This window comes from Equus przewalskii, chromosome 12 (assembly GCF_037783145.1).
Source record: "Equus przewalskii isolate Varuska chromosome 12, EquPr2, whole genome shotgun sequence".
NCBI classification, from domain to species: Eukaryota; Metazoa; Chordata; class Mammalia; order Perissodactyla; family Equidae; genus Equus; species Equus przewalskii.
In genome coordinates, this window is record NC_091842.1 from 12,288,862 (window position 1) to 12,301,436 (window position 12,575).

At 45.3% G+C, this 12,575-nt stretch overlaps 1 protein-coding gene across 4 annotated transcripts in view; it reads right to left on the bottom strand.

Annotated features, from left to right (window-relative positions):
- Window positions 1-12,575, bottom strand: part of LOC103556001 (general transcription factor II-I repeat domain-containing protein 2) — a 52,043-nt gene that overhangs the window by 25,004 nt on the left and 14,464 nt on the right. For 3 of the 4 annotated variants that reach the window (XM_070566461.1, XM_070566459.1, XM_070566460.1), the window contains exons 4-8: window positions 5,983-6,102; window positions 5,323-5,506; window positions 5,129-5,157; window positions 3,592-3,646; window positions 3,089-3,132 (exon numbers count right to left, since the gene is read on the bottom strand). In XM_070566461.1, the coding sequence (XP_070422562.1) occupies window positions 3,089-3,132; window positions 3,592-3,646; window positions 5,129-5,157; window positions 5,323-5,506; window positions 5,983-6,102 (432 nt within the window). Of the gene's footprint in view, window positions 1-3,088; window positions 3,133-3,591; window positions 3,647-5,128; window positions 5,158-5,322; window positions 5,507-5,982; window positions 6,173-12,575 lie in introns of all 4 variants that reach the window. The other variant, XM_070566462.1, reaches the window with a different exon arrangement.

A 12,575-nucleotide genomic window follows, 5' to 3' on the forward strand; every position in this document is an offset into this window, starting at 1 on the left:
GATGGGAGGTTGGCTAATGGGATGCAAACAGAGGCGTGAAAAGTGCATGTGCGTCCATGTCTGCTGTTTTTGGAACCGAGTTGCTCTGTGAACAAGCCTGGGCTAGCCTCCTGGAGGATGTGAGGCCCTGAGGAGAGGTGCCCGGCTCTCCCAGCTGAGGCCTCAGACTGAGGCCATCCCAGACCATCCAGCCTCGGCCAAGCCAGCCCAGCCCAGAAGGACTGCCCAGCCATCACACAGAACTGTGAGAAAAACTAAGTTATTGTTTGAAGCTACTAAGTTTTGGGGGGTGTTTTTTGGGGAGGATTTTTTTAATACAACAACAGATAAGTGATATTGAAGTATACATATAATTTAACCATGAAGGTTAATAACAGCAAAAGCAAAAATTGTGGCACAGCTTGGGATTCACTGTTTAGCATGAATTTACAAGTTCTGAGGGTTCTTCTGAAAACCTTTAACAGCTCTGTTGGTATAAGGATAGTGAGACTGGATATTAAAGAATGTGATTATCAAAAAGCAAAATCTGTTAGAAAAACTGAGGAACAGAATGGACACGGCTGATGGCCACATTAGTGAAGTGGAAGATTAAGTTGAGGAGGTTGCTCAGAAATGGGACAAAAGGTAATCTGATGGAAAGATTAAAGGAAAGCTGACAAATGGCCTACTTATGAATAAAAAAGAGAAAAGCTATTCGTGTGTTTGATTAATAAGTGATCTGAAAGAATTTTCACAAATCAGTTAAGGGTTGTTGCCCCTAAAATGGGGATGGAATTTGAGGTGATTTGAGGGAGATTTCAGGGGAATGGAGTTTTGAGAGGAGAGAGTGAAAGGATGAAGAGGAATTTTACTACTTGTTAGTCCAAATTTTCTAAAATTTCAAACATGCATACTTTTTGTAATATTTTATAATAAAATTTTAATTAAAGTACAAATTCCAAGTTGATCGGGCAATCATGACTCTACTAACAGAAACATTTGACAAACATGTGACAGCTGGGCTGTCAAAGAAAAATTCCTTTGTAATCCAGGAAATTGAAACCAGATTTGACAGCGGAGAATGCAAAATTTGAAATGGTAATGGAAACAGATTTACTTCAGCCTTTCCTCAAAATGAGAGAGGGAGGGAGAGAAGAAGGGAGGGAAAGGGAGAGAGAGACAGAAGGAAATTGAAAACTGAAAGCCATTTAAACACTTGTATGTAGCAAGCACTACACAAATAACACAGAAATGGGGCTGATCGATAGCCAGGCCTCAGAAGCCTGTGGGCAGCAGGCAGCGACTCCCATGGGATCACGAAATCCACAGGAGAAAGCCACCTTAATAGAGAGCACATTTTTGTTTAAATGGAACCACATCTCCAAAGAGAGGCCTCAACAAAAGAGGCCTATTTTAAGGCGGGTGGGAACCGCTCATCTGGCCTGGTAGCTGGCGAGGAAGGAGACAGAGGCGGCGTGGGCTGTGGTCTGTGACAGGGCCCTGGGGAGAGCTGGCAGCCCCCACTCCCCTCATCTGTCTTCCCAGTTTCTAAGAGGAGACTGGGGCGTGGGGCGTTTAAAATCTCTGTGACTGTCTGAGACACAAGCAGAACGTATCTGAGCTTTGAAAGCATCCAAGGCCAGATTAAACGGGTGAATGTGTAAGGCGTGTCATGTCGCAGGTGAGATTAACACCCACGCTGAGCTCTGCTTAGTGGAAACACGTGGCTGTTTCCTGTCACTGACTCAGGTGAGTTTTACCTAGAAGCACTGAAGTGGATAACCACCATTATTTTCCGACTGACATTTAAAGGGGAACTTCTATGAAGCACATGATTACATGTGGATGGGAGGGACATGAGCACCCACAGTTGTGGTCGGAGGACCCTGGGGTATGACAATGCAGGAGCTGGGCCATGGAGACTGGTCCACACATGTCCCAGGGGTGCCCCCAGGGACTGGGGAGGCGGTGGGGCATAAACCAGCCTTGACAGCTTTGTTTTTCCTTTGGGTTATCTTAGATTTAATTTTAACTTTACATTTTGAACTACTAATTTCATATTTCTAGGCTGCTTTTCTAAGCATTATTAAATTCTAATTTTACTCTCTCATAGCCAGATTCTGTTCATTTTTATCTTTTAGAGGTTTTAGTTTTAGTTTTATATTCTTGTTTATTTTAGAGTTTCTAATCTTTCCATTTTTAATGTTTTCAATATTTTCCCATGCCTTGATTAAACATTTGAGTTAACAAGTTTTTTTTTCTCTATATTTAGCCTTTTAATGTCTTCTTTCTAATTCCATTTTCCTTTTTTTGAGGAATAGGGAAGGGCAGGGATGGGGGTCAACTACTCTCATCCGTTGAAGGCGGATCTTTTTCCCGCACACGTTGTCACAGTGCCACACGTCTGCTGCAGAAGTGACAGAGAGTGGAAGGAAGGGGTAGAATGAGGTGTGTCCAACGATGAAAACACTGCTCTGTTTGTAAACCAGGTGACAATTCAAATGCGTATTCAAGACTTTTTACTCATTTCACAGTCAGGTTCTAATTTAAATACAATTAATATTTTGTCCACAAATCTGTCTACTTAATAATGTCTTAGTGCCTGTTACTTACTGAATTAGAAGGTTCTCTTTTCTAGATATTTGAGTAAAATATGACTATTCTGCAAATAAGGCCCCAGTTGAGGCTTATTAGTGCCCTAGTCACCCCCTACTTGGATTTTTTTGTCGATTCTTTTGGATTTTCTACATAAACATCCATGTCCTCTGTGAACAAAGTGTTATTTCATCATTCCCAATCTGTATACCTTTCATTTTCTTTCCTCCTCTTATTGCATTAGCTGGGCCTTCCCTGTGAAGTGGAAAAGGGCCGGTGAGAGGGGACGTCCTTGCCTTGCTCCTGATCTTAGTGGGGAAGCTTCTAGTTTCTCACCATTGAGTATGATGCTGGCTGTAGGTGTTTTGTAGATTTTAAAAATCAATTTGAGGAAGTTTCCCTCTAACCCTAGTTTACTGAGAGTCTCATTTCTTTTTTTAGGCGGAATAACAAAAGAAAGGAATCGAATGACAACCTGTTAAATACTTGATTCTAAAAGCACTCGTGTACGTACCAGAATCTTCCATGGGCTCAGTTTTCACATTGATGGAGCCACAACTGAAAGGAGAAGGGAACCCTGGTCAAGACAGGCAGGGTGAGGACTGACCACAGGCATCCAGACACACGGGACCTGAACGTCCTGGGTCTCCAAGCTCTTGAGTCCTCCCTCCCCCATCAAGCTGAAGGCAAACCTGCCTCAACTGTAACATGAACCGTCATAATCCTTTTGAATAAAAAAACTAAGGAAGACTTTCCATAGTCTAAAAACCAACGCTTTGGGGTGAGATATGGATTTTACTTTTTTTTTTTTGCTGAAGATTTACCCCAAGCTACCATCTGTGCCAATCTTCCTCTATTTTGTTATGTAGGATGCTGCCACAGCATGGCCGACAAGTGGTGTAGGTCTGCACCCGGGATCCAAACCTGCGAACCCAGGCCGCCAAAGCAGAACGCGCTGAACCCAACCACTACGCCATGGTGCTGGCCCCAGTTTTCACTTTTTAATTTTTCCCTTACCTTTCACTTGGCGATGTCATCGATCTCTCAGCATCTGTCACCACTACAGGCCCACCTGTGCAGGAGTAAAAAGACACACACTAGCCCCTTTCTGCACTTTGAAATACGACAACGTTCAAACATATATAAAGTGCAAGTCAATACAGAGAGAACAGAACTCGCAGCTCTAGGTCATCACGGAGTTGGTGGGGGAGAGACCCTCACAGCAGGCCCCACATCCTGGGGCCATTCGTGTGGGCAGAATGGGGGCTGAGGAGCAGACTGGGCCTGGAGCACGGGTGTGGACCCCACCTTGCTGCTTACCAGCTGGGCGACCTCAAGCAAGTTACTCAACCACCCTGTGCCTCAGTTTCCTCATCTGAAAATAGTGGGTGAGTGCGGATTAATGAATACACGCAAAGTGCTCAGAACAGTGCCTGGCACAGCGTAAGCACTGAAGAAGCATCAGCTGCATTATTCTATAACGAAAGTACAAGTCATCTGGGACGACAAGCATCCGGTCACCTGCCACCCCTCACCCTCAGGTCCCTCCTTTAATGTGAGCTAGAGGATTCCAGGAACTCACGGTTGCTCCAAAAACAGACTGTGCTCTGTGAGCAGGCGACGCTCAGGAGAACCGGAGTGCATCACGTCGCCCTCTGTACCCCACAGTGTGCAACCTGCACCCCACCCATCCCCGGGCCATCTCTAAATACATGGTCTCAGGAAGATACCCTCTTTAGACCTGGTCTTCCACGAACAGCTATGGCCCAAGGTTCCCAACCACGTTCCAGAACCATAACCCGAGATAATAAGAAGTGGGCATAGTAGGTCTCTAAATGCTTCTGGTCAAGTTACTTTTCTTTGGGTCCCTTCGTCACCATAAATTAAGGAGAGTATGAAGGCTCCTGGCCTCGAACACCCTTCCATGTGGCTTTCTGCTTGATCAATGGAATGGGCTTCCCGGGAGAACCAACCTGTTAAGACCCTGCTTATCTTGAGGGCCAGCCCCTCTAGGAAGCTGTTCTGGAGACACAATTCTGTCCCCTTCCTAGGGACTCCTGGGGATTTCCTCCAGCCATCCTGCCAGCACCATGGGTCACCTCTGGTCCTCTGCTGGACACCCGTTCCTTCTCCTAGACCATGCATCTCAGGAGCACGGGAATGCTCACACCTTCTAGATCCACCCTGGAAGCCAATGCCTGGCCTGTGGCTGGTGGTCAAACAGAGACCCCAGCATCCTCATACTCCTGTGCACGAGGACAAGATAGGTCTACTGGTCTGTGTGGCCTGGACGCAGAACTCGCTGGGACGGGAGCTGGTCAGAGGGTTGTGTCTCAACTCTCTTGACCTTGGTTGGGTGTGTCCTTCCCTCAGCTGTGCACTCAACAAATACCACGACCCCCCCACCCCCGGAACGTCAGAGTTGCCTCCTCAGTGGGGAGAAGGTAAAGAATGAACAAGCATTAGAATGTGCCAAACTTGCATTTTAATTAAGAGGAGCAGAACTGGTTTATCGGCTAAGGGCAGGCACCAAGGATGAGAAGCTGTCACTTACCTAGCTGATTCGCTGGACCTAGGAAAGGTCTGCAAGAAAACCAATACTATTACCCGACATGAACACACAAGAAGACAGGTCAAACATCGGAGTAACCGACTTCCAAACGCAACAGACAGAATTAATGAACTGAGTGAGGTCAAGCTCTCAGTTTACCTTCAAATGAACTGTAAGGAGAGGATGGAGCCTGTCACCTGTTTATGACGAATGAAATCCCCGCTTTCTTCTCCAGAATCCATTTCAGGGTTGCAAGATCATAGTTCTCTGGGTGTTGAAAGGTGACTCCTTCTGGAAGGCCCTGCACTCGCACAGCCGCCTGGTCTCTCTGCATCTTCTCGTACGGCACAGGCACCATCACTGTAGTCCCTAAGGCTTTACCTGGGAGAAGAGGCGAGATGACCGTAAATGGTAGGAGCGTCACACTCTGCTGGTTGGTTTCATTATACCACCTGAGAGTTTTGTTTATCTAGCTTTTTAAGAACACTGTGTAGGTATTAAAAAAACTCTGTTAATGCCTGTGGAAAGATGTGCATAGGTGGAGAGAGAGTGAGGCTGGTGACTGAACCGGCAGTGGACATCTTCAAAAACCGCACTGGCTGTGGAGTGGGGGCTCCCTCAACGAGAGCAGAGAATGAAGTCTGATCGATCCAGAGGTTTCGATGGGCCAGGAGAGACCAAGCTGTCTTCTGTAAGAAGACTTAATCGGGTACTTACAAACCGGCTCTTTGCTTGATGAGAATGTGAATTTTTCAACGTTAGAGACATTCTAAACAGTCACAGCAATAAAATATCCATAACGCTGTCTTGCTTGATGGTCAACTATTCAGAAAGTTAATGCTGAGAGTGAGCTTTACCATAACAAAGGCAGAAATAGTCCTCGACCGCTTTTCGGAGTATTTCCGTCTCTCCTGACTCCATCGGCATCCCGTTCGCCGGGCGCGGGGGCTTCACCTCAGGCAGCCCTGCAGCGATGCCTGTCAACAGGTGATCGGCACAAAGTCAGTACCCAAGCATCTGTACTGTATGCTTCTTACTGTCTATCTTCTGGTCATGAAAGGGAAAAGGAAAAAAAAGAGGAATAAACATAAAACAAGACATTGTAATTAAAAAACCCCCGAAGAACAGGGTATTTATGGTGAACAGAATAATATAACATGGTGATCATCTCTGAAATGAATCTATTGACAAGAAACTACAAATGATTCAACACACAGGAAACACTAGTAGTTCAAAGGAAATTATTTTTAATCACAGAAATGTTTACACATATTTGCTATATAGTCTAAAAGGAACAGTCATTGTGCAGGAAGGCCATCACCACTGAACGCACTCAGGACCTGCCCCTCCAACCAGCTGCTACTCCAGAAGTTTTGACACCGATGGTTTGAATCAGGGTTGTTCAGGAGACAGAAACCACACAGTCACTTGAACAGAGAAAGTTTAATGAAAGAATCATTAACTGGTAACGAGAGATTAACTACTCCGGGGTCATGAGCACTCTAAAGGGTACACCAGCAGCAGGGAGCAGGGGCGGCCCCTCCTGCCAGGGTCGCGGCAGAGCACCCGCGGAAGGAGCTCATCTGGAAGAGGGTCCCTCCAGGCCCGAGAGCCAAGCCTCTTTGGGGAGGAGGCAGCCACGGCATGGAGGATGGCAGAAAGTCCGTTGAGGTGCCGCAAGCTAGGCTGGCAGGCAGGGACCCGCCCCCTGGGGGCACCAGTGGAAACCACCGGCAAGTTGCCCACTGGGTGCCTGCAAGACTTGCTGGGCATTGCAAGGAGGCTGTCCTCGGGGGCCTGCTAGAGCTCTGGAAACCACGTTGTCGGGTGATGCCAAGAGAAATGCTGGGCAGCCACGCTCTGGGACACTGGTGGAACTCCCTGGGAAACTGCCTGTGGGTATGATGCACTGACATTCACCAGGAAGCCTCCTTCTAGAACATTCTGGGACTTGGGTGAGACTTGCTGGGAAGCCAGCTGGGGCACCAGTGGAACTGGCTGGAAGCCGCGTGGGGTAGGGGCGTCACTGGGAATCCCACCTGCTGTTGGTCACCATGTGCTGCAGATGCAAGCAGGTGAGAACCCAGTGGAAAGAGAAGAGAAGCTCCCTCCTCCTCCAGGGATGTCCTGAGCCGCCTTCTGACAACGGTAAACACTGTGCCAGCTGCCAAAGGAGAAAACGTTCTCAGGGCCCAGCTCCAATGTCACAAGGCAGGGCAAAGGGTGGCCTTGGAGTGGAGAGGCAATAACCTTACAATCGTCACACTGAAAATGTCCCAGTGGCTTCCTGAGCTCGACAGGCCCATACAATGGAGTTATGGTCTAAGGGCAAATGTGAGGCAGAAACTCTGGGCAGGCAAAATTAAACCTGAAACCTCCAGTCATCCAGGAAGTATAGAATATAGAGTTTTGTGTATACAATTCTGCAAAGCAATTCTTAGGCACATTTACATTGCAGAACCAGTCACTTAGGCTAAAAGAAGGAAGCAGATGAAAACCTCTGTGTGTCGGTCACTCAAACAATCTTGAGCTACAAGTCAAGAAAGAGGGGAAAGGGCTGACCCAGTGGCGCAGCATGTTCTGCTTCGGTGGCCCAGGGTTCCCCGGTTCGGATTCTGGGTGCAGACAGGCACCGCTTGGCAAAAGCCATGCTGTGGTAGGCGTCCCACATATAAAGTAGAGGAAGATGGGCATGGATTTTAGCTCAGGGCCAGTCTTCCTCAGCAAAAAGAGGAGGATTGGCGGCAGATGTTAGCTCAGGGCTAATCTTCCTCAAAAAAAAAAAAAAAAAGGAGGGGAAGAGAGTGGTAGAAAATTGACAGTGTTAGCTGCAGAGTTTACTCCAGGGGTCAGGGAACTACGGCCTGCAGGCCAAACCCTGCCCACTGCCTGGTTTTGTACGACCTGTGAGCTAAGCATGGCTTTTTATATTTTGAAATGGTTAAAAAAGTTCAAAAGGAGAATATTACTTCATGACACGTGAAAATCATAGGGAATTCAAATTTCAGTGTCCATACATAAAGTTTTATTGACCACACTCATTCATTTATGTATCACCTATTTCTGCTTTCACACGGCAATGGCAAGTCGAATGGCTGTGGCAGAGACTGTAATGACACACAGGGACTAAAGTATTTGCTATTTGTCCCATTTGGGAAAAAGGTTGCCAATCCCTGGGTTACTCTATATTGTTTTAATACTAAGCACCTATAACCCTAATGCAGGTTGATTCTAAATTTGTTATTTTGAGGGTTAAATTAGCGAATAAATGCTTATTCCACAGGGAGTTGGTTTCTAACATCAGAGGGAAGGTAAATGTGTTTTTGATGCAATACCTCAAGTAATTTTTCCTTACTTCCTAGACAACTTTTGAAGACAAACACCACATATTCAAGAGTCACACCCAGTATTCCAGGTCCGGGAACGGCAGAGAAGTGTGTATTTGCCAATAACAATGGTAAACTCTGGAGGAAGTATCAAGTCAGTCATGTGCAGGCCCCAAAGAACAACCAAACACAGGCAGAAACAGGAAGGAACGCTGTCCTTGAGAGAAGGGAGGCCACAACTGAGAGTCACCTGGAGCTGGCTTTTTCCCTGGGGGAGTCCTTAGCTCCCGAGGGACTCAGGGGAATGGAGCCTAACCAAGAAGTAGCAGTTTTGTGGAGTGAGACAATCTGTCACGTCTTGGGATTGCCAGTGTGCTTGGAAACTGAGGGGGAAAATCCTGGAAAGCAGCAAGCAATAGGAAACCCAGTATCTTCATATGAATTTCCCTCAAATTCTTGACTGGGCCCAAAACTGTGTACGCACAGGGTGAGACCTTAAGGAAAAGCAACATTTGGAAGCTAAAGAGCTGAGCAGAGATGTAAAGAGCTGTGTGGTGCTGGAAAGGCAGAGTTTAGAATTCAAGTCCTGCCAAGTTAGAGAAGCTTGTGAAACACCTCGTGAACTCCAGGGCACCCGAGGAGCGAGGGCCACAATCTACGACTTGGAGGGATTCCCCAGGACCGAGGGCAAAACCCAAACAGACTCGTCCACACAGGTCCACACAGGGTCAGGGTGACCTGCCAGTAACTTAGCAGCCGGCCAGAACAAGATGCAATATCACTTAGCAGATTTTTACAACATATCATGCATACCACCCAGTATAAAATAAAACATTCATAAAAATGTGAAGAAGTAGGAGAAAAAGAGAAAAAAAACCTATAGAAGCAGAACCATTAATGACCCAGATGTTGAAACGATCAGATGAGGACTTTAAAAACTACTATAAATTAATAAATTAAAGCCTTTACAGGGGTGACGAACAGAATGGATGAATACAAGGGGAATTCTAACAAAGAAATGAAAATGCCAACAAAAAGAAAAAGAGGAAGAAGGAAAAAAGGAAGCAAGGAAGGAAAGAAAGAAGGAAATGGAATTCTAGAAATGAAAAATAATTGAAAATGAATATTTCACAGAATGGACTTAAAACAGCACACTGGATACGGCAGAAGAAAGAATCAGTGACCCCAAAGGAAAGTCAGTAGAAATTAACCAATCTGAAGCTTGAATAGAAAAAAGAATTAAAACAAAAATAACAGAGCCTTAAGGACCTGTGGGACAATATCAGATTTTCTTCTACATGTGTAAATGAAGGAGAGAATGGATGAGAATAAATATTTCAAGAGATAATGGCCAAAAATGTCCCAAATCAATGAAGATGTCAACCTGCAGATTCAGTAAGCTCCACAGACCAAGCAGGGTGAAAACAAAGACGGCCATCAACAGGCACGTCACGGCCAAACTGCTGAAAACCAGACTGCACAGAGCTGGGGAGAAAGACACATCATCTTCAGAGGAACAAGGATAAGAATTCTAATCGTGGTGGAGCAAGCTCTCCCCGTAAACTCTCCCCTCAAAGATACAATGAAATGGACATTTGTATTCCAACAGAGGACACCCACACACCACAAAAGATGTCTGAGAGACCCACGCAGCCAAACATTGGAAGGTAGAGGTTCTGGAGCCCCCTCCCGAGGAAGTGGAACAAAGTAAGAGAAAGCTTTTCTTCCTCCCCGAAGGGAAGCAGGCCAGGGAGTGTGCACAGCCTCTGGGAGGAAAGCGGGGGAGGGAGGGCAGGGGGAGGAAGTGGTGGCCCTCCATGGGAATTCCATAGATCTCTGAGGTCCCTCACTGTCTGGGGGAAAGCCCCCTCAGAGGGGACTAACTACTGCAGGGGTGTCTTCATCAAACCAACACCCCAGGAGAGCAGATAGCAAGGGAGAGTGAGAAAACCCTGAGAGCATGCAGGAGGAAGCACCCCTCCCCTGCACCCAGAGCCACAGCCCAGCACCCTGGAGCTGTCCCTGCTGATCCTATTGGGCTCAGAATATGCCACTCCTGACCTCCGCCCAGTGGTGACAGGTGGAAGAGGTAATCAAATACTACCACAATGAGAAAGTACAAATCCATGCCATCTGGCAGCATGAAAAAATATATTAAATCTCCAGACCAGAAGGAAGATGACAAGTCCCAGAAATCAATCTGGAAAACATAGAAATCCATAACCTAAATGACAGAGAATTCAAAATAGCTCTTATTAAAAAACTCAGCGAGTTAAAAGAGAATGCAGACAGACAATACTAAGAGTTCAGGAGCTACTTCACAAAAGAGATTGAAACTATAAAGAAGAACCAATCAGAAATGTTGGCGATGAAGAACAGAATGGATGAGATAAAGCAGAATACAGATTCCCTGAACAGCAGGGCTGATAACATTGAGGAACAAATCAGCACCATTGGGGACAGAAACACAGAAATGCTTCAGAAGGAGGAGGCGAGAGTACTAAGAATAAAAAGAAATGAACTAAGTCTCCGAGAAATATCCAACTCATTTAGGAAATGCAACATAAGGATTACAGGTGTTCCAGAGGAAGATGAGAAGGAGAATGGAGCAGAAAGTGTGTTCAAAGAAATAATAGCAGGGAACTTTCCAAATGTGGGGGAGGAGCTAGAAATCCACGTGAAAGAAGCCAATAAATCTCCTAACTACATCAATGTAAAAAGACCTGCTGCAAGGCATATAGAAGTGAAGCTGGCAAAAGCCAATGACAAAGAAAAAATACTAAGGGCAGCAAGGTGGAAGAAAGTAACTTACAAAGGAACCCCTATCAGGCTTTCAGTGGGTTTCTCTGCAGAAACCTTACAGGCTTGGAGAGATTGGAATGATACATTGAAATCTTTGAAAGATAAAAACTTTCAGCCAAGAATACTCTATCCAGTGAAAATATCCTTCAGATATGACAGAGAAATAAAAACTTGCCCAAATAAACAAAAGCTAAGGGAGTTCATTGCCACAAGATCTGCCCTGCCTCCCCCCACCACAAGAATAAGAATTCTATCCTGACTTTGTATCTAAAATAGTAACAGCCATGAAATTTCAAAAGGGCTGAAAGAAAAAAAATCATCAAGGTGGAATTCCATCTGAAGTAAAAATATTCTTCAAAAACGAAAGCAAAGGAGAGATGTCAGCAAGACGACAGACTAAGAAGCAAGAGGGCTTCCTTCACCACAAATACACAGAATTAACGATATACAGACCAGAACATCTCTGTGAGAACTCTACAGACCAGCTGAGAAGCTACAGCACCCAAGCCATTGTACAACCAAGAAGGGACAGTCTCTTCAACAAATGATGATGGAAAAACTGGATAATCACATGCCAAAGAATGATGTTAGACCCTTATCTTATATCATACACAAACATTAACTCAAAACGGATGAAACCTAAAACTAAGACCTCACACTACAAAACTCCTAGGAAAAAACACAGGAGAAAAGCTTCATGACATTGGGTTTGGTAATGATTTCTTGGGTATGACAGCAAAAGCATAGGCAACAAAAGCAAAAATAGACAAAAAGGACAACATCGAACTTGAAAACATTTGAAAGGACACTATGAATAGAGTTAAAAGGCAATCTACTGAATGTCTGCAAAACATATATTGTAATTGTAAATATAATTGTAAATATTTGCAAACCATATTTTGATAAGGGGTTAATATCCAGAATACATAAAGAACTCCTACAACTCAACAACAAAAAATCAAATAACTCAATTCAAAAACAGGCAAAGGACTTGGAAGATATTTCTCCAAAGATGATATACAAATGGCCAATAAACACACGAAGAGATGCTCAACATCACTAACCATCAGAGAAATGAAAATGTAAACCACAGGGAGGTCTCACCTCACACCCGTGGGGATGGCGACTGTCAGAAAAGCAGAGAATAACCAGTGTTGACAAGGATGCGGGGAAGCTGAAGCCCTCGTGCACAGTGAGTGGGACTGTAAAACGGTGCAACTGCCATGGAAAACACGGAGGGTCTTCAAAAAATTACAAATAGAACCACCATATTATTCAGCAATTCCACTTCCGGGTATATACCCAAAAGAGCTGAAAGCAAG